Source organism: Amphiura filiformis, chromosome 17, assembly GCF_039555335.1.
Source record: "Amphiura filiformis chromosome 17, Afil_fr2py, whole genome shotgun sequence".
Classification (NCBI taxonomy): Eukaryota; Metazoa; Echinodermata; class Ophiuroidea; order Amphilepidida; family Amphiuridae; genus Amphiura; species Amphiura filiformis.
Window position 1 is genome coordinate 10391941 of NC_092644.1, and position 20124 is coordinate 10412064.

The 20124-nt window shown below is 38.1% G+C and overlaps 1 protein-coding gene across 1 annotated transcript in view; it reads left to right on the forward strand.

Moving 5' to 3' along the window:
• Positions 1-20124, forward strand: part of LOC140136916 (uncharacterized) — a 421421-nt gene continuing 401297 nt past the window's right edge. The window contains exon 1 of the mRNA XM_072158568.1: positions 1-72. Coding sequence (XP_072014669.1) covers positions 30-72 — 43 coding nt within the window. The 5' untranslated portion in view covers positions 1-29. The remainder of the gene's footprint in view (positions 73-20124) is intronic.

A 20124-nucleotide genomic window follows, 5' to 3' on the forward strand; every position in this document is an offset into this window, starting at 1 on the left:
ACGATTTTGCCGGGACTTTTTAACACATCATGGAAACTCCAGTTCGTGTGGAGGGTTGGCTAAAAGTTTTTGGTGAGTTAAATTAGTTAATAATTGATTTATTACCTGTCAAAGCTTATGTTGACACTGTGTTGTGGAAATGGAAAAGAGGTGAACCGCAGAATGCAACCGACTAGCGGCTGTCTGAATGAACTTTTATACGAATAATTGCCGGGGATGTAACCCGGGACCTTTCCGGTAAGTGTTACAATATTTCGCCGTGTTGGTACTGAGCATCACTCGGCCGGGCAACAGAGCAGTGCCCTGTAATTGTAAGCTTTTCGTTGATAGGGGAAATCATTTGACTACTGATTTGTATGTTCCTACGTTGTGGTGCCACGATGGGATAGGGGAGGGGGCTTTCCTTCCTCTACCCCCCCCCATTCAAAATCCAAAAATGATGGTAAACTTGCATTTGGGCAAAAATGCAAAATTGTTGGATCCCTGAATTGCTTGCACCCCCCCCAATATTTTACTAGAAACAAATGCAGGCTGCCACTGACTGTTGAAATCCCATCGCGGCCATCTGCAAACTCAACATTTCATATTTATTTCTTGATTTGATCATGAAGTTATTATTAAGGGGGTACTACACCCCTGCCCAATTTTGTGCCTATTTTTGCATTTTTTGTCAAAAAGTATAGCGCATTGGTGACAAGTAAGATATGTATATTATAGGGGCAAGGACTACAACTACTGCACTGCAAATTTTATTTCAGCACAGACAACAGTTGTGGAGTTACAGTAAAAAATTAGGGAAAACCAATATTTGATCAATAAATCAATAACTACTTGCCTTGAGTTGCTGAATTTTCAGTGCAGTAGTTGTAGTCTTTGCCCCTATAATATACCAGAGAAGATCTTCTCTGAATATACATATCTTACCTGTCACCAATGCGCTATAATTTTTGAGAAAAATGCAAAAATAGGCACAAAATTGGCCAGGGGTGTAGTGTTCAATTTTGTAAGGGTCTCCAGAAAAGTATGCAGGAATTTGCAGAGATGGGGCAAAGGGGTAGGGGTGGGGTAAGATAACTTTCAAGCAGGGGGAAGATACATTTCCACTGCAAAGATTTTGTCTTAGAGTGACAGCTTTTATAAATTATAGTGACAAAGCTTTTAGTTTGATTTAATAGTAGGGGGGTCACATCATTCTTTTATCTACAATATAAATGTTTGGCATTAAGTTTTTCAGAAGCATCTTGCAAAATGATGAAGATAGCAATTTAAATGGTTCAAATTGGATAAAGCGTTTTCGAGTTACGCCAATTTAAAAGTTCGAAAAATGGCTGTTTTTCAGCATGATTTTGATAAAAAGCATGTTTTTCGACAATATGGCATGTTTGAAGACTAAAAAATCAAAATTATATGCTTCCTATGTCCGATTTTCACTTAAAGTTGCTGTATAACTGAGTCTTTCAACATAGATATGTCAAGAGGTACATCATTTGCTTCAGTTTTTGAAAAAGATTACTCCAAATATGGACTAAAACACCAAAATCAAGGATCGTCGCACTCTTATTTTAACCCCTTGCAGAATAAAATTGCAGATTTACGACAATCTCAGATTAAAAATATGAATTGTGAATGGCTGCATTTACACTAAGCCAACTCTAACCCTTGGGTTGAAACACAAAAACAACAACAAAAGCTTCATGTGCATCAAAATATTGTGAGAAATTGCCTCCAAAGTGGGAAAAATCTAGAAAATCAAGGAAATTGCCGCTCAATGTAAAAAAGTGCTACAGAATGAAACAGCAAATTCACGGACACCCTCGGAATAAAAATATCAACTTTGTACATCCATATTCAAGGTAAAACAACTCTAGGACTTCAAGTTGGACCACTGCAGTAGATAAAAACAACAAGTTGGTCATAATATGTTGATAACTACACTCCAGAAATGGAAAAATATGAAAACTTCACAAGTAAGGTCAACAATTTCTATGGGAAAATACACAGGAAAATGGCCAAAAAACAAATGATTCAATATATTGCCATTTTTTAACCCAACATCCTAGAAATTTCTTGTTTACGTCAAAAGAAAGATATTTTTGTGGAGATTCAGGAAAAAGGAGTCTCAATTTGATTGCACATGTGGCACACAGTAGGGTAACTCATCATCTACAGTCATCATATCAAAATTTCACCCTTGGACAGCGTTTCCTATGGGAAAATACACACGTTTCGGGCAAAAAAACATCAAATTTTCAAATTTATCATAGAAAAAAACAAGTTGTGCCAAAATAAAGATACATTTCTCATGGTTCAGAAAAAGTAACTTTAAAATTCACTACATCGTTGGCACGAATTGAAAAACTCACTTTCTAAAGGCAATTTCTTAATTTCTTCTCGGATCCAGACACTGGTCTTTGCTGATAAAAAATCTGGTGCTTTCACAGAGCCGCCGTGTAAAATTCAAAAGGTCAATAGACCTAAAAATATTTTTTTTGTAACTACACATATACTAAATAAATATTTGAAAATGTTTAGGTCTCTATGAAGAAAACAATTTGATATTTTTTTATGCTCAAAACATGCCATTGTTCATTTATGGGTCGTATGCAGACACCTAATGAGCTAATGTGTGACCCCCCTATTAATAGTATGATTTATTTTAAAGAACTGAACAAATGGTGCCAGGGGGCATATCAGGGCCACCGAGCCAAGGGGGGGCAAAATGTCCTAATTGTCCCACTGACCCACTACTAAAATGACTTTACTCTCACAAATGCACGCAAAGACAGGCCCATAACCAGGGGGGGCTGGCCCGGCTGGGGCGGCTGCTCCCCATCCCAAAATGCCCAAAAGTCCCCCTTTTTGACCCCAAAAATACTGTTTTTTTGCCTGTTTGGTCAAAAAAGGTCAAAATTTTGGAAAAAAGGTCCACTTTTTCCAAATCTGCCCCTAGTCCAAAAAGGTCCACTTTTTCAAAATCAGCCCCCCCCCAAAAAAATACTGGTTACGGGCCTGCGCAAAGCACAAAATTTAGAATTGTAATGTTGAAATGGGCAAAAATGCGGACAATAAAACCTGGCAAAGGAAGTCATGCATTACAACTTTTGGTAAATCTTGTCCTGCCCCCTGGTTGGTATGCAGTGGTGGCGCTACAGGATTTGTCCCCCCCAATATTTTTCTTGCCACCCCCCACTTTTAGCTACTTTTGAGGCAAAAACCCCAAAATTATGCAAATTTCCACAACAATTTTGGGCAACATTTGTGTTGATTTCCCCCTAAAATTCACTTTGCCCCCCCCATGCCCCACCAAAAAAAATTCCTGGTGCTGCCGCTGTTGGTACGCCTCTGAAATGACTCGAAGAACTGCTAGAGAGGTACGTGTGAACTGAAATAGGCAATATGCCATTTTTGAATTTCTCAAATAAAGACATGCATGCAGTTTATGTACTGGTACATATATTTCAGAAATGGGGGAGGGGCACTCCAATAGTAAAATGGGGGTCTTTTGGGGCCAATTGCATGAAAAATCTTTTGGGGGAGATTCTAAAAAATGGGGTCTTTTGCAGGCAGATGCTAAAACAATTGGACTGTCAAGGTTAAATTTCTAACAATGGGGTCTTTTGGGGAAGAGGCTAAAATAAGGGTTTTCTTTCAGGGTTGGGGAAAAATTGGGTCTTTTGGGGCAGATGTGGTAGGAATTAAAAAAGGTCTAGATGGGAGCAAATTATGACCATCAAGGGAAGGGGGTCTGGTGAAAACACAAAATATGGGTCTTTGGGATAAACATGCAAGAACAGAGGGGGTTGTTGGAACTGCAGACTGCCGTACATCTCAAGTTAATATTGAGTACCACTACCCCCCCCCCTCTGAATTTTTGGCTCCTGGGTCCCCATTTTGAGAAAACAGGACCCATAACAGGGACATGGGGGCCTACAGAAACCTTCAACCCCCTCCTAGCCTTTTGGTAGGGTGCAATTGCAAAATTGCTGATTTTGCAGCAAAATGGTGGAGGGGGAGAGGGGGACTGAAGCCTCCAAAGTCACCCTGGACACACCATTGCCCAAAATATTTCAGACTAGACTGCAGCTTGGCCTCTGGGGGGTCTCAGACTTAGGTCGATCCTTCATGTAATTATTTCGTGTAAGCTAATCCTAACGCTAACCCTAAGCCTAAGCCTAATCATAACCCTAATCATAACCCTAACCCTAAACTAACCCTAAACCTTAACCCTAACCCTAACCCTAATTGTGTGTAAAATGACATGAAGGAATAACCCAGACTTATGCTAGGTTTATATCGCTACCTCTGTTGACTCAGTAAGCATGGATCCCTTTAATTACCGGTACTACTTGGACCATTATTGATCTTGAAAATGAACCAGCAATAGCCATACAGCAAGAAAACATTTCCACCTCAGTCTAGTCAGTTCCCAAGACATTTATTCTCATAGTCATAGGTTTTGAACATGTACTATTATAGACAGAATCATAGTAAAAGCTGGGATTGGTGAGTAATTACCTATAACTACATTGTAAAATAATTTTTTTAATGGGGGTCAAACTCTTTTTCTGTCACCATAGTCAGTTCATCCCCCTCCCTACCCCCAACCCTGGTTTACCTTAAATCAAGCTTTCAGTGATTTTTTAGGGTCGTCCCAACAAACACAACATGTTTTTTATAACATTTCAATATGTAAGTTACAGTAAGTAGGTTATATTTTGGGTTTTGGATTGGGTGGAATATGTTAACATTAAAATGTCGGGTTATGTAAAAGTCATGAAAACGTTTTGTATGAAGCGACACTACAAAAACATTTTTAAATGTTGTCAACATGTTATTGTAAATATTTTGCAAAATATCTTGTCAATATTTAAATACTACATTAATTTAATTCATTGTTGAATATTTGGCAGCAAGTTCTTAAAAAATGTTTTTGAATGTTATGAAAATGTTTTATACCATTTTATACCCGATATTTACCCATGTTTTGTCAACCTTTTCTAACTTTTATTTGAAAAACATTTTGTATATGCTTTGATTTAGCCTCTTCCATGCAGAAAAAGACAATTCAAATTTTAAAATTTCTAGCTATGCATTGATCTTCTCATACAAACATTTTTTTATTATTTGGCTAAATGGTACCTTTAATACACATATTGGGCCTATTGGCATACAGAATGTTGCAAATTCCAATCATTTGATCGGAATAAATTTGGTAAACAATATAGGGACTTTCACCTTTTATTCAGACATAGTATGAGTCACTCTGGGTAGTACCATGTTCTCAGAGACGTCACCAAATGTTTCTGGCGACTGCAAAAAGAATGCATACTGTACCTTTACATTGTATTAAGTTCAAACACCCTATCCAAACTATTGAATTGAGAAATCTATGGGCTTTCCCTGGCTTTAAATTTGTGTGGGTTGGGCCATAGGACTAGTACTGTATAAAAGTGTAAATTTTCGCAATACAACAATTTTTAGCACTTTTTACGACGTACGTTCTGCTAAGCTTGTGTGAAATTTAACACTTGCAAAAATATTTATTAAATGCTTACTAAAGCTAACTGAAATATCAAAAGTCTGTGAAGAAATTTTGAAATTGGCAAAATCAAACATTTGTAAAAATGTGAAATTGAGGCAGTATGGAAATTTAATTACTGTAAAACGCTTAAATTTTCGCGAGGTATTTAATTTCGCGAATTTCGCGAGGACCTGAAATTGGCGAAATTAAATCCCCCACGAAATATAAAATTTACATTGCAACGTAACAGTAATAAATCTTCTGGATTCGCGAATTTAAAACCATCAAAAAATCCTGCTTTTTCTCAATTCGCGAAATAAAGTACCCACGAAATTTAAGTGCTTTACAGTATGTAAAGATAACCACTTTCACACTCCGTAGTCATGATAGTCTTTTGGTGTTTTAGTGTTTCTATGGCTTCCAAGTGTAAAATATAAAACGTTGCCAAAATTGCCACTGAGCATTTAAATGTATGAAGCTCTGCCAATTTTCCCCCTGTATTTGTGTTTTTGGTGCAGTCTGTTTTCCATGGCTTAAACGTTAAAAGTTTTAATCTCATGGTGCACCATTGCCATGAATTAATTTGCACACTTTAATCAGCCACTAAATGAAAATTACAATGAAGCCCTGCCAACTGAAAGAAATTATGGTGCAATTATTCTTACGGTACTACTGTGAACCAGGGGTAAGACTACTATGCCTCTAAACGGGGTCCATAGCTCTTAGGGGGTCTGTGACAATTGGGGATCCTGGTCTGGACCATAAATAAGCGTTTCCGTACTGTTTCCATACCTTTTTAGAGCTTTTTTTTACAAGGCACCCCATGATACTATCTTGAATTACCAAAAATGGCTTACCTCCAATTTTTCCCTCCCCCAGTGTTCATAAGTATTACACAGACTCTTATGTGATAGTTCTTGTGATTATAAACCCTAACAGTCATAAATACCACAATGATAACCACAGGGTTTGCATGAATCCCAGGTGATGCGATGACGCAATCAGTAAGTGCTATATGCTCAGGGAATTGCTGGCCGGGCCAGCGCATCCCATGTGGCTACCAGCTGGTGATCATGTACTTGGCATGCTAAGGTTTTAATTCAACCCGGGGGGGGGGGGGCACTCAAATATGAGAGTGTACGCATGCGTGACCAAATTTTTTTCGAACACCCCCTAAACAAGTTTTTCTCTGTGAGCAAAATGGCCCCCTAAGCAAGTTTTTAGAGCGCTTTCCCAAAAAATTTGACCCCCTAAACAAGTTTTTGTTTAATTTTGACCTCCTAAACAAGTTTTTGTCTAATTTTGACCCCCTAAACAAGTTTTTGTCTAAATTTGACCCACTTTACAAGTTTTGATGGATTTTGACAAATTGAAAATTTTTTTGTAGGCCTACTAACTTGTCATTGAACACTAAAAGTCTACCCCTCCCGGATATACCCCCCCTTTTTTGCCCCCTTAACGCGTCACACACGTAACGTGCCCAACCAAGAAAAAACACCCCTTTTCACACGTTTTTTTTGGTCACGTATGCTTACATCATTATATTTGAGTGGCCCCCCAGGTAATCCAAGGGGTAGCATCTTCTCTCTTCATCTTCTCTCCTTTTTCGTTCCTTCTTAACTTCCGATAGCAAAAAGTCGTGTCCAGTGTTAGGTGTTCCAGTGCTAACATGCAATTGAATGGGCTTCAAGAGCTTTTATATTTGCTCTATACTGATTTGATTCTTTTTGTTAATTTTCATATTATTTTATATACCGGGTAATGAACTACTCATTCACTTGTAGTTGTATGCAATAAGAATTCAATGATTGATTTTACACTTGTATATATAGGAATCATTGACAGTGCCTAGTATGCCATTGCCAAATATGCACTGTCATAAAGTCTTTTGGTGTTAGTGCCAAAAGGTTACGCATCAATTACTAGGCTTTATATAATTATACTGTAGCTAAAACCAGCCAATTTGTATAATGAAACAGAAAAGAAGAAAGTTGTGAACAAAATATGGTACTGTTTGTTTTCATGAAAGGTTGCATAATATGCACTGCGCATGTAGCAAACTTCGGCAAAAGTTCGTATTAATTAAAAGGAGAATCAATTTTTTCAAAAATAGATTTTTAAATATTTTGTAAAATAGCAATAGGCATATTCAAAAGATTTTTTTGTGTGGAAAAATGTAAAATATTCATTGAATAATATTACCAGATGACCCGACAGTGCAACAGCCAGTAGGCAAGAATGGTTGGTTTGTTCCATAATACACAATTATAACAGACACAACCCCATAATATAAAGGCATAGAAACATCCAAATGATTAATGTAGGTATGCTGCATTATTGTTGACAAACTACCTGTATTCTGTATAAACATGATAAAATAAACTACTAAAATTTACATTGTCAATAGTCAACCTTCACAAACGTATTGTCAATAGTCTATAATTTCCACGGTAATTTAAAGAGGCATCGAGACAGGTCCTTTAATAGCCAGGATTTATTTGGGAGGGAGCTAAAATATGGACCTTTTGTGAAATTTACCTTCAAACAAGGGCTAATTTCAATGTGTTCCCAAAAAAATGGACTTTTTGTGAATTTATCCATTTTCAATGCTTTCTAATGACAAAGTATGGATCTTTTTTCAGATTAGCATAAAGGTGGGTGTGTCACACCTTATTCAGAGATTTTGGGTTTGCACAAAATTTGCTCAATTTTGTTTTATTAAGATGCAACATATACAATCATTTCTGCAAGTCACTTTGATCGCAGCATAGACTCCCAAGACAGAGCCTATAATCGCAGTTGGTCGCATGTCATAAGTTGGGTACAATTTCAATTACATGGTCAAAAATGACAAAAAATGTATTGTTTGATATGTTGTATATATTGACAACCTCTAACAATTAACACCACTTTTAACCTTAGCACATGCTTAATGTTTGAGATAATGCTTAATTACTAATTAATTAATACACAGGCGTCTATGTAAATCTCAATTTTCAAATGCATTTTTCTCAAATCGGACCTCAATTACAAAAATGACTGTAAATTTTTAATTTTATGCAAGAATGTCATCAGATTTGGAGGATATGTTCTCAATACATTAATGCTTTAAATGAACTATTTAAAATAATTGTACGTATGTTAATTACATTGTGGAGGTCAATGACCTTTTTACGAGTAATTAGCGAGATGGTTATTCTATTGTTGAGGAAATGAATATCAAGAAGAGAAATGTACATTAGCATATTGCTAAAAATACTGAAATTCAACTAGGGTTTCATTAAAAATGAAAAAAAATGGAACATATATAACCCTTTAAGGTGGTACTACACCCCTTGATAAATTTGTGAATATTCAACATTCAAAGCTTTCAATACATCATACCTGCCTCACTGGATTTGAAAAAATAACCAGTAGTTTTGACATGCTGACATGTGAATTTTCACATAGGCCCTATTGCACACTCCCGCATCCGCCTGCTCCTCCACACCTGGCATTTTTCATTTCAACTGATGTGATTTTTTTACTGAATAATGTATAACTATATGCTTCAGTAGACTGAAAGAGTATAAAATTAGGCTTAAAATGAGGTATCAACCACTGCTGTAGGATATGGGGTTCCCGGTCTCCGCACTCCGTGCATCCGCGGGTATTCATGCTCGTCGAAAATTTCGCGAAATAAGGGGTGTTTTCAGATGAAGAAACGCGATTCGCGAAACAAAAAAAAAAAAAGGGTGTTTTTTCAAACCACATGTTCGCGAAATTGAAAAAAGGGTATGTTCATCGAGCAGCCTACGCGTTTCTGCCAGAAAAGGGTATACTAGAAATATTGTTCGCGTTTTAGCGAAAATAGGGGTATTGTCGAAGGGCAAATAATTCGCGAAATCGCTCAAAAAAGGGGTGTTTTTCCCCTAAAAACTTCGCGAAATGAGATGCAAAAGGGGTGTTTTTAAAGTTCACCGACAAGCATGAATACCCGCGGATGCACGAAGTGCGGGGACCGGGATGGGGTTACGGAAAGCCAATCAAATTTGTATCGCAATTTTCAGAAAAGTGTAATCCCTCCACCCTTTTTGCATACCCAACTTATGACATGCAACCAGTACCGGGCAAAATCCCATTGTTTCGGTTCCTCAATGACCTTACTGGAATAAATGTGTGCAAAACACACAAATTTTCCATTTTCACACTAAAATGTTAACTTTGGTCAGAAATATGGCTACACTGGTCACATGTGTGGCTTGCTATCCCCAGTCTGCTTGTTGGCATCCGAAGGTTCGGTGGATCAAAACCGTGCCGGGAACAACTTTTCTCATCATCTCCTTTCCTCCTCCTCTCTTCCTTCTTTCATTCTACTTCAGTAAAAACCGAAAGGACATTGGGGTTAATGAAGTCAAGGATATTCTAAAAAAAATTGGTAGACCATTCCACATAATCTGTGGATGCCAAAGTGCTTTCCTCCCTATAAAATTTTATATGCAGGCATGAAGTGCTATAAAATATGGTCAATAACAATAATTCAATATGATATGCAAAATTTTTTATTTTCATTATCATGCAACGATTATTTTTATCAAACCTGAGTTTTGGATGTTTCTGCAGGTGCTAGAATAAATGGATTGCACAATGATTCCTGACTGACATTTTCCTTCAAGTTCACACTCAATGACTCTCGGTTTCAATTTTGATAATTGAATTGAACATTATTTATGTATGCAGCAAATACAAGGTCCAATGTAGTTTGGAGTATGTTTAAAGCACAGAAATTTATGATAAATGTCATCTTTTAAAGCCCCTAATTTTTTAGCATGTTTGATGTATAGCATATTAGTACTACAGGGTGTACAAAAACCAAATTTAATTGTAACTTTAAGATGTGAAATGGATTAGCTCTTTATGAGTTGGGAAATTCAGAAAAAGCAGTAAGACTACAAAAAATCCCTGTTCTATAGGCCCGACCAACCCAGATTTTGTGTTTTAGGGATTTTTTAAAGCTGTACAGCCATTTTTTGAAGTGTATTGATTCTGACTGACATTTTTTGAAAAGCATGGTATATATGTGGTATGTAACAATACCAAAGATTTTTTTCCTTCAGATTTTTTAAGCTGAAAATTTTAAGCTGTAAAATGCAAAGCTACCAAAGTGCGCAACTAATTGGTGCTGCGTGGGTTCGAACCCATGATCTCAAACTAACCCACGATTATGAGTCAAACGGCCTTTATCACTGTGCCACCATATCCGCAATAAAGCCTCAAAATAAGCAGATCTGGACCAGGAGCCACACATTGGGAAAAAGCAGCTCCTGGTCCTGTGATTATCTAGTGATCCAGGAGCCATTTTTAACGAGCTAATCCTAAGAGTCATTTAAATTTCTATTGTACACATTAAATACAAAACCTGCTTTTTAACTACCAGGCTCTATTTGAAAAAAAAAATTTGGTGTGGATCAGGAGCCAAAATGTTATGACCATTGGGTAAATGGCTCCTGGGTGCCTGCTTATTTTGAAGCTTGTCCGCAATAGGGCTTCATAGATCTGTGCCCTTTGCTTTCTCCAAACTTTTGGTTTATTCTCGCTTGCAGTGATAACATCAATAATTCACTCATATCATGACAGTTAACTTCTTTATATTGATCTAGACTAGACCATGTGAATTGTTCCACCTTTCGTTAAAAATGCCATTTTGAATCATAGTTTGGATGGATATAAGTTTACATGCTTGTGATTGCATTGTTGCTTCTGGCTACAGGAAGTCAAGGGAGACATGCGCTTCCCTGATTGGCCTGATTCCACAAATAGCCAAATAGTTTTGTTGCGTGACAAAAAAAAACCATGGGCTATTGAAAGAGAAAAATAGGAATATTATTTTCATCTGATAAGGCGAGCATGATTTAATGGTTAGGGAACTTGCCTTTGGTGCATAAGGTCTGGGGTTCAATTCCCAGAACTTGCTGGTGTATTTCAATTTGACTTGGGAGGGGAAACTGTCTGTATTTAATTTGCAACATCTGTAGGTTATTATTCAGACTTCTGCTTGCCCCATGGTGCATTAATAGAATTAGGTAAATGAACCATGTGAGTACCCCATCCTTGGTTGTTAAGCCCTTGGTTATATGCAGAGAGCCACACCTGTACACGTATCTCTTTTTACAACAGGTATTCCCACTACCGATTGAGAGTTTACCATTGAACTATACATTAACGGTGAAACCCTTGAAACTTTCTACCTCTTTGCTGTTGGGGAGCAGGGGAGTAGCCAGGGGGAGCCAGGGGGAAAACTGCCCCCTCCAGTAAATTTTCAGGGATAAAATGTGGAAGGCAAAGAGTATAAAGTGTCCTTAAAATGATTAAAAATGGGACAAAAAATTGACAAATGGGCATAAAAATTTTGCTTTGCTCCCTCACACTAAAATCCTGGCTATGCTACTGGGGGAGGGACTGCAGTTGTTTATAACAGGCAATTTTGAAGGTCTCCAAACCATGCAAGTGTCCCCTAGTTTTGTCAAAGGTCTGCTATGCCGAAGGTTCGCTATATGTCAAAAATAAAGTTTGCTGTGTTGAATGTGGCATCTGCTTTACTATGTTTGTTTGCTGATTATGAAATAAGATTTTACTTTGGGCTAGCCTTAGGACTAGGGTTAGGGTAATGGTTGGGTTAGAGTAGATTCGACAAAGCCTGGTAACCGTATTTTCAACATAGCTAACCCTGTGAGCGAACCCGGGAGTGAACCTTGAACATTATGGTCTGTAACCCCAAAGCCTGCATGGTAGTTGACTCAATCCATCTTTCAATGACCAAATCATAATATCTGATGGTTACTTTGTCAAGCACATCGGAGACTCCTTCCTCTGGGGAGGGAGGGGGAAAACTTTGTCAGAATTCCTGTCTTATGAACCATCATTGTGATAGTCCACATCGGAGAGTTGATCCGTACCAATGTGCATCAGTGGGTACATCTCACAGTGGAACTATCATATATTGGTACGCGTCATGTGCCTGTCAATAGACCCCCCTTTTTTCATCAGTTTTACCCCAGATTTGCACATTTTTGCACGCTTCACACATTTCACACAATGTTGCCATTTAGCTGCAAAATTGCTAGTTTTTTGCACAATTTTGCCCAGAAAGTTACTTTTTCACAGTCAATGATGCCCAATATTTAGCATTTCACCACTGAATGACCCCCATTTTCTTGGAACCTCCACTGAATGACCCCCCTTTTTTTGACAAAAATCGCCACCGATAGACCCCTTGTACTCCGGTAGGCACAGGTACGTCACTTTCATATTTGAGTGCCCCCCCCGGGCATTGCATACCAAACAGGCATAATGTGATGTTGATGCAAGCTGATTGGTGCATGTGATGTTTAACTGGAACCAAAGCGTGCAAATGTGTGCACTTTTTAAAATTCAAAATGGTCAAATATGAGGTTAATTTGGTCAACGACACACTGATTTGTGCACCATTAAGGGGATGATTTCCCTCATGGCTATGCATACTTCCATCATGCATTGCTTGATGTGCAAATTGTGCATCCTACACAGGCCACGAGCAATGATTTACTTTAGGGGGTGCAGGGGCTCAAAAATTTAGGGTTTTTTTGTGAATTTTCCTTCATAAAGAACTAATTCCAAAATTTTCCTAAAAACAGTGGACTATAAACAAGGCTGATGTTTCAACATTTTTTACAGAAAAAAGTGGACATTTTTATTTGGATTGGCATTTGGGGTGTTGTGCATTGCATCCCCTGAACCCCCCTGGCTAGGCTATGGCTGTGAGCTGTGATCTTACATGAAATGGTGTAAAATTTGTACCATGTAGTAGACGCAGAGCTTACTATGTTGATCTGGATTCAGACAGTGCACATTGATGCAGTTTAAATATCTTGTTCAAGTTGCCTCGTTGTCTGCTTGTAGTGTACTATATAGGTGTATTTCCTGGATTACGCTGAATAATGAGACACAATTTGTCACACATCATATAATAATATCGAGGCGCTATATTTAGGGCTAGGTTGGCTGGAAATTGTTGTGTGAACTTGTGTCATGAGGATCAGTATAGTAATGCCACTTTTCATAATACATAAGAAGGTATTTTGGGATACCTTAATAATTGAAAACGAAGATGAAAGACTGAATTGCAACAGAGCCCAGACCCTTAACCAGGATTTATTTGGGGGCTGGTTTTGAAAAGGCGGACCTTTATTTAAAATTTGGATCTTTTTGGACTAAGGGGGGGGGGGGCCACAATTTGAAAAGTGTACTTTTTTTTTCCAAAATTTGAACCTTTTTTGACCAAAAAGGCATAAAAATGGGATGGGACTTTGGGTTAAAAAGGGGACTTTTTGGGCAGCCGCCCGGCGCCCCCATCCCCCTGGTTATGGGTCTGCAGTAAGACCGATGAAGATCTTTGGAATTGCAACACCAAATATGTGGGGAATGTTTGTACTTGACCAAAGCTCGCACAAATTTGCACTCCTTTAGCCATTTGTCTCACAGTCTCAGCTGCCAAGCAAAATACTCCCCTGGTTACTTTACTGGCATCAATGTAGAGCTTATGTTTAGTTAGCCTTTGACAAGTTCCCATCATTTTCATCAAAACTGCCTGCCTAAAATTTGACCCTCCGAACACAAACCTCTGCTCCTTCTGGGGGTTCAGTCAGTTGAAAAAGCTAATTGCTGCATGCATAGCCTCGATTTATTTGTCTGATCTTGTTTTGAGTTCACAGAACTTATCCAAGCATTATTTTTAAAAATTTAGCATATGTCACAGGCATTAATGTTGCCTGTCCCAGAAGTAAACTGTGTGATGTCCAAAATAACAGGTGTACTGGTTGCTAGCTAACACCCTGACATAGACCCGTAAATTACATGTTTAATATAGAAATGTTGCCTGTATCAACCTCTTCCCTAAAAAAACAATAAGCCTTAAAACCTAAATCTAACTGTAATCAGTCCTACTCCTATAGGGCATCATGTGGCAACTTGGAAACTTATAAATCTTTCAATGCAGTGTATTATGAGCTTACTGAATTTGTTGATTTCCTGTTTTATTTCTTTACACAGCCGTGACGTTAGTCACGGCTGTGTCTTTTTTCTTACAGGTTCTTTCTTCTTTCTTTCTTTCTTCTTTACACAGCCGTGACGTTAGTCACGGCTGTGTCTTTTTTCTTACAGGTTCTTTCTTTCTTCTTTCTTCTTCTTCTTCTTTCTGCCGACCACTACATTTGCTCTAGCACTTACATGCTTACACCGATTTTGACCTAACTTGGTCACAACCATCATTGACCATGCCCCTACATGTCATATGAAATTCGTCGGGTCAAAGGTCACGCTTGGGGTCATAGGGGTCAAAACGTGATTTCAACTCAAAATGCTTCTTCTCTCACAGATTACGTGAGGACAGTGACACCACTTGCACACATGCATTGCTATTATCCAGTGTCTATGGGGTCCTCACATATTTGGGGTCAAAGGTCATTAAGGGGTCACTTCCGGTATAAAACGAAAAAACTTCAAAAATTCTTATTTGCTAAGAAAAACATAGGACAGTAACGGTATGTTCACATATAAATTATAGTTACCCTGTGTATATGTGGTATTTTTTTATTTAGGGTCAAAGGTCATTAAGGGGCCACTTCGGTATAAAACGAAATATCTTTAAAATGCTTCTTCTCCCACAAATTACGTAGGACAGTGACACCACTTGCACACATGCATTGTTATTACCCAGTGTCTATGGGGTCCTCACAGATTTGGGGTCAGAGGTCATTAAGAGGTCACTTCCGGTATAAAACGAAAAAACTTCAAAATTTTTTATTTGCTAAGAAAAACATAGGATAGTAACGGTATGTTCACACATGAATTGTGGTTACCCAATATATATGTGGTATTTTTTTATTTGGGGTCAAAGGTCATTAAGGGGTCACTCCGGTCTGAGACGAAAAACCTTCAAAATGCCCCTTCTGCCACAAATAACATAGCAAAGTGGTGCATGTGCACCCATACATTGACATTAGCCACTGTCTATAGGCGTTTTTATATATTTTGGGGTCAAAGGTCATTAAGGGGTCACACCACGGCTGTGTTCGTGGTCTTAGACCACAGCTAAGTCTAGTTCTTCTTTCTGCCGACCACTACATTTGCTCTAGCACTTACATGCTTGTACCGATTTTGACCTAACTTGGTCACAACCATCATTGACCATGCCCCTACATGTCATATGAAACTCGTGGGGTCAAAGGTCAAGCAGGGGTCATAGGGGTCAAAAACGTGATTTCAACTCAAAATGCTTCTTCTCTCACAGATTACGTGGGAGAGTGACACCACTTGCACACATGCATTGTTATTATCCAGTGTCTATGGGGTCCTCACAGATTTGGGGTCAAAGGTCATTAAGGGGTCACTTCGGTATAAAGCGAAAAACCTTCAAAAATTTTTATTTGCTAAGAAAAAAGCGTGGGACAGTAACGGTATGTTCACAAATAAATTGTAGTTACTCTGTGCATATGTGGTATTTTTTTATTTAGGGTCAAATGTCATTAAGGGGCTACTTCCGGTATTAAACGAAATTCCTTTAAAATGCTTCTTCTCCTACAAATAACGTATGACACGCGCCACTTGCACACATGCATTGTTATTACCCAGTGTCTATGGGGTCCTCACAAATTTGGAATCAAAGGTCATTAAGGGGTCACTTCCGGTATAAAACGAAAAACCTTCAAAATTTTTTATTTGCTAAGAAAAACATTGGAGGATGATGGTATATTCACACGTGAATTGTGTTTACCTATTGTACATGTGGTATTTTTTTTTTTGGGGTCAAAGGTCATTAAGGGGTCACTTCCGGTCTGAGACGAAAACTTTCAAAATGCCCCTTTCTGCCACAAATAACATAGCAAAGTGGTGCCACTTGGACCCATTCATTGACATTAGCCAATGTCTATGGGCGTTTTTTATATTTTGAGGTCAAAGGTCATTAAGGCGTCAAAACACGGCTGTGTTCGTGGTCTTAGACCACAGCTAAGTCTAGTTGATATTTTGTCTGCAGGCTCCCAAATAGTCCTGCATGAGATTTTGAAATAATATTTCCCAGGGAACATCTCAAATAAATCAACCTATATACATCAATGCCATGTCTAGGGAATTCCCCTAACCCCTGCACTATGAGCCCCCACGGGGTAGTGGTTTCTGGACACAGTGGCGTAGCGTGTGTCATCATATTGGGGAGGGGGTGCCAACCATGATTGGGGGAACTAGGTCTGATGGGGGGCACAAGCTGTTATTTGGCAATTTTCCTATGGGATTTGCAATTGATTTGGGTGGGGGCATGTGGACCCCCCTGGACATGTCTTTCAATGCATAGGAAATTAGGCATTATCTTCAGCCCCCACACTCCATGTATCTGCGGGTACTCATGCTTGTCGTAAATTTCACAAAATATTGCGTGATTTCTGCAGAAGAAAAATATTCGCGAAACACAAAAAAAGGGTGTTCTTCCTCTATCAATCAGGTTAACCCCATGAGAACTACCTGTCGATTGGCCAAAAAGAAGTTTTCATTATCAATTGGACCAATCGGCAACATTGTTAGAATAATTTCACCACACAAATATATTGGGGTGAATTATTTGCAAAGCTCCATTCTGATTGGTGATTGAAGTGACGATATCATGTATAATTGACCAATCAGAAGCAATGTTAGATCGGCAGGTAGTGCTCAGGGGATTAAAATAAATGGGCATATTATTCATCATGCTCATAATATTGCTCAAAACTAAAATGCACAAACCTTGCTCTGTTTCCGGACTTGTTGTACAAGTTTCTGTCAAAATAAAGGTGAAGTACCATTTGTGTTTTAACAAAAACCGAGCATTGTTGAAGGACAACAATTTGCAAAATCATAAGAAAAAAGAGATGCAACAGGTCTTTTTTATCAAAGTTTTCCGAAGAGCATGTGTACCCGGGCCCCCAACCATGAGAGTTACCAAATAGCGCGGAAAAGGGCCGCGAAATTGGCAAAATAGGGGGTATTTAATTGGGACTGGCCGCAAAATTTGACTGTGAAATTGGCAAAATTGGGGGTATTTACATGTCCGTGAAATTTGGGTAAAAGGGGGTACTTGGGAAAAAACGGTAATTTTGTGTCAATATTTAGTTTATTGATAAGGGGTGTTTGAAATTCTGGTCATTGAAAACCACAAAAAAGGGGTTGTTTTTGGCCAAATTTTGTCCTCGATTTTACATGAAAAATGTGGGTAAATTTGATTAAAAATCATTGCAAAGGGGGTCTTTGAAAGATTTGGTAACTCTCGTGGTTGTCACTTTTGTGCTGAGGTGGGGGCCGGGATGTGTACCTGAATAATGTAATAACAATTATAGTGCAGGGGCTGGAGCTGGAGCATTATCATGTTCATCCTGGATTCATTCTCGGCTCATGACAGTTTGATCAGATGATAGCCTGATGATGCATTGAATGTTGTACTGATATATTACAATTGGCAATACTGACTAGTAATCTAAACCAATTTCTATTACAGAAATTAATCCATGACATAATCGTTTATAACTGCTTTCCTGCAGCACATGTTCAGGTCCAAAGTCAGCCAGCAGTACACAAACACATCACTGTAGGAGTCACTTGATTCCTGAGAAATAATAAAATAAAAATCCAATTAATAATTTGTTTGCCAGATGTTGTCTGCCCAATTACAACTTAACCTTATCAAGTTTTGTAGCAGTAGGCTTTATACAAACCATTTTATTTAATTCAAAAAGATATTCGGTAACCTTTTCAAAAAATATTATCTTGTCTTGAACCATTAACATCAAACAGTGACTCCGGAACCAGGGAGGGGGTGGGGCCATTGGCAACTACTCTAGGGCCCCAATAATCTTAGAAAAAATTCATAATTTTTGTATAAAATTCATAATATTTGGATAAAATTCATAATTGTTGGATAAATTGATAATTTTTGTATAAAATTGATAATTTTTGGATAAAATTGATAATTTTTGGATAAAATTTGTGGGATGCTGGCTGCATGCGGATATTTTAAAGATTTTTAGGCCTTTTTTTTACCATTTTGGACAATTTTTACCAAACTTTGTCTCCCTTGAAGTTACCTTTCCCCCTCCCTCCACCCTTTTCCCCACTTTGTAAAAAATCCTAGCTAAGCTACTGTAAGAGGGTAAAAATTTTTCTGCCATATTCTAAAATATATGTGATGTGATCAAGCAAAATCAGTCGGAAGTCTGAAATATTGATTTTGAGATATAGCCAAACAAATGAAGCATTTTCTTTTGTTTTCTATTGTTTTGTTGAGCAGGCGCTACAGGCATCTTTAACTGCTCATATCTTTTGAACTGGTTGTCCAAATTCAATGGGGTTTTCTGCAAAATTTAGCTTTGCAAATGCTGTTTACAATCCTATAAGAAACTGAAAATTGAATATGTCTTGACTTCATACTGATTTTGCTTGATCGCGCCATCTTCTCTATATTTATACTGCCAAACTTCAGCATTTGGGATCTAAATCATTATAAACTCAATAAAATCACTCATCTCACTCATCTATCTTCCCTAATTCCAGGAAGAGGGTGAATAATTTCTAGGTATTGGCTCAGACGATTTGGATATAATATTTGACAACGGTGTATTGATAGGACTTGTCTAGAGTTATTATGGAATTGGTCTGGGGAATTGTGTTAAAGTGCAATTCCCTTTCATGAGATAGCATCATGAAAATGTTACACATTATGTTGTTCAGACCGAGGGGGGGGGGGGGTAAAGTCGATAAATTTTGCATAAATTGACGAAAAAGTGGAAATTTACATAATTTGGGGAGTGGAAATTTACATAATTTGAGGATTGTGCCTCATTGTGCCTTGCCCCCCCTCCCTGTAGCACCGCCACTGTGCATGGGTTTCCCAAATGCAGACTTTCTGGGGAAAATCAGTTTGCATAAAGCAGAATCAGTGGTGTAGTCCGGTGGAAAACGAGGAGGGGGAAAGGGGAATTTTCCCCCACGCTATTTTTCAAGTGATAAAATGGGGATGGCAAAGAGTAAAATGTCAGTCGGTCAAATGACTAAACATGGGATAAAAACGGGAGCAGACTCCTGTCATCAAAATTTGAAATTTGAATTGTTTTAATATTAAAGACTTTTCAATCCCCCAACCCCCTACCACAACCCCAAAAAAAATACAACATTGAAACAATATAAAATGTTGCTCATAGAAATTGGATGTCTTCTAGATATACCAGGGGTATACAAAGGGGTAAACATTTTGTTGGCATGTGTACGACTATAAGGTTCCCATGATGTAATTGTGAAATTGCAAGTTCTGTAATTACTTGGCCAATCTACTAGTTATGAGTTGATCTTGTAATGAAATAAACAAACAAACTAGTGAATAAACAAACAAATAAACAAAATAAGCTTGTAAACAAACTTGTTCCGCAATTTCAAGAAGCTTGTAAACAAACTTGTTCCACAATTTCAAGAAGCTTGTAAACAAACTTGTTCCACAATTTCAAGCAGCTCAAAAAGTTTCCTCAAACTTTAGTGAAGTAAATCAACCTTGGCCTTACTTGAGGACACTC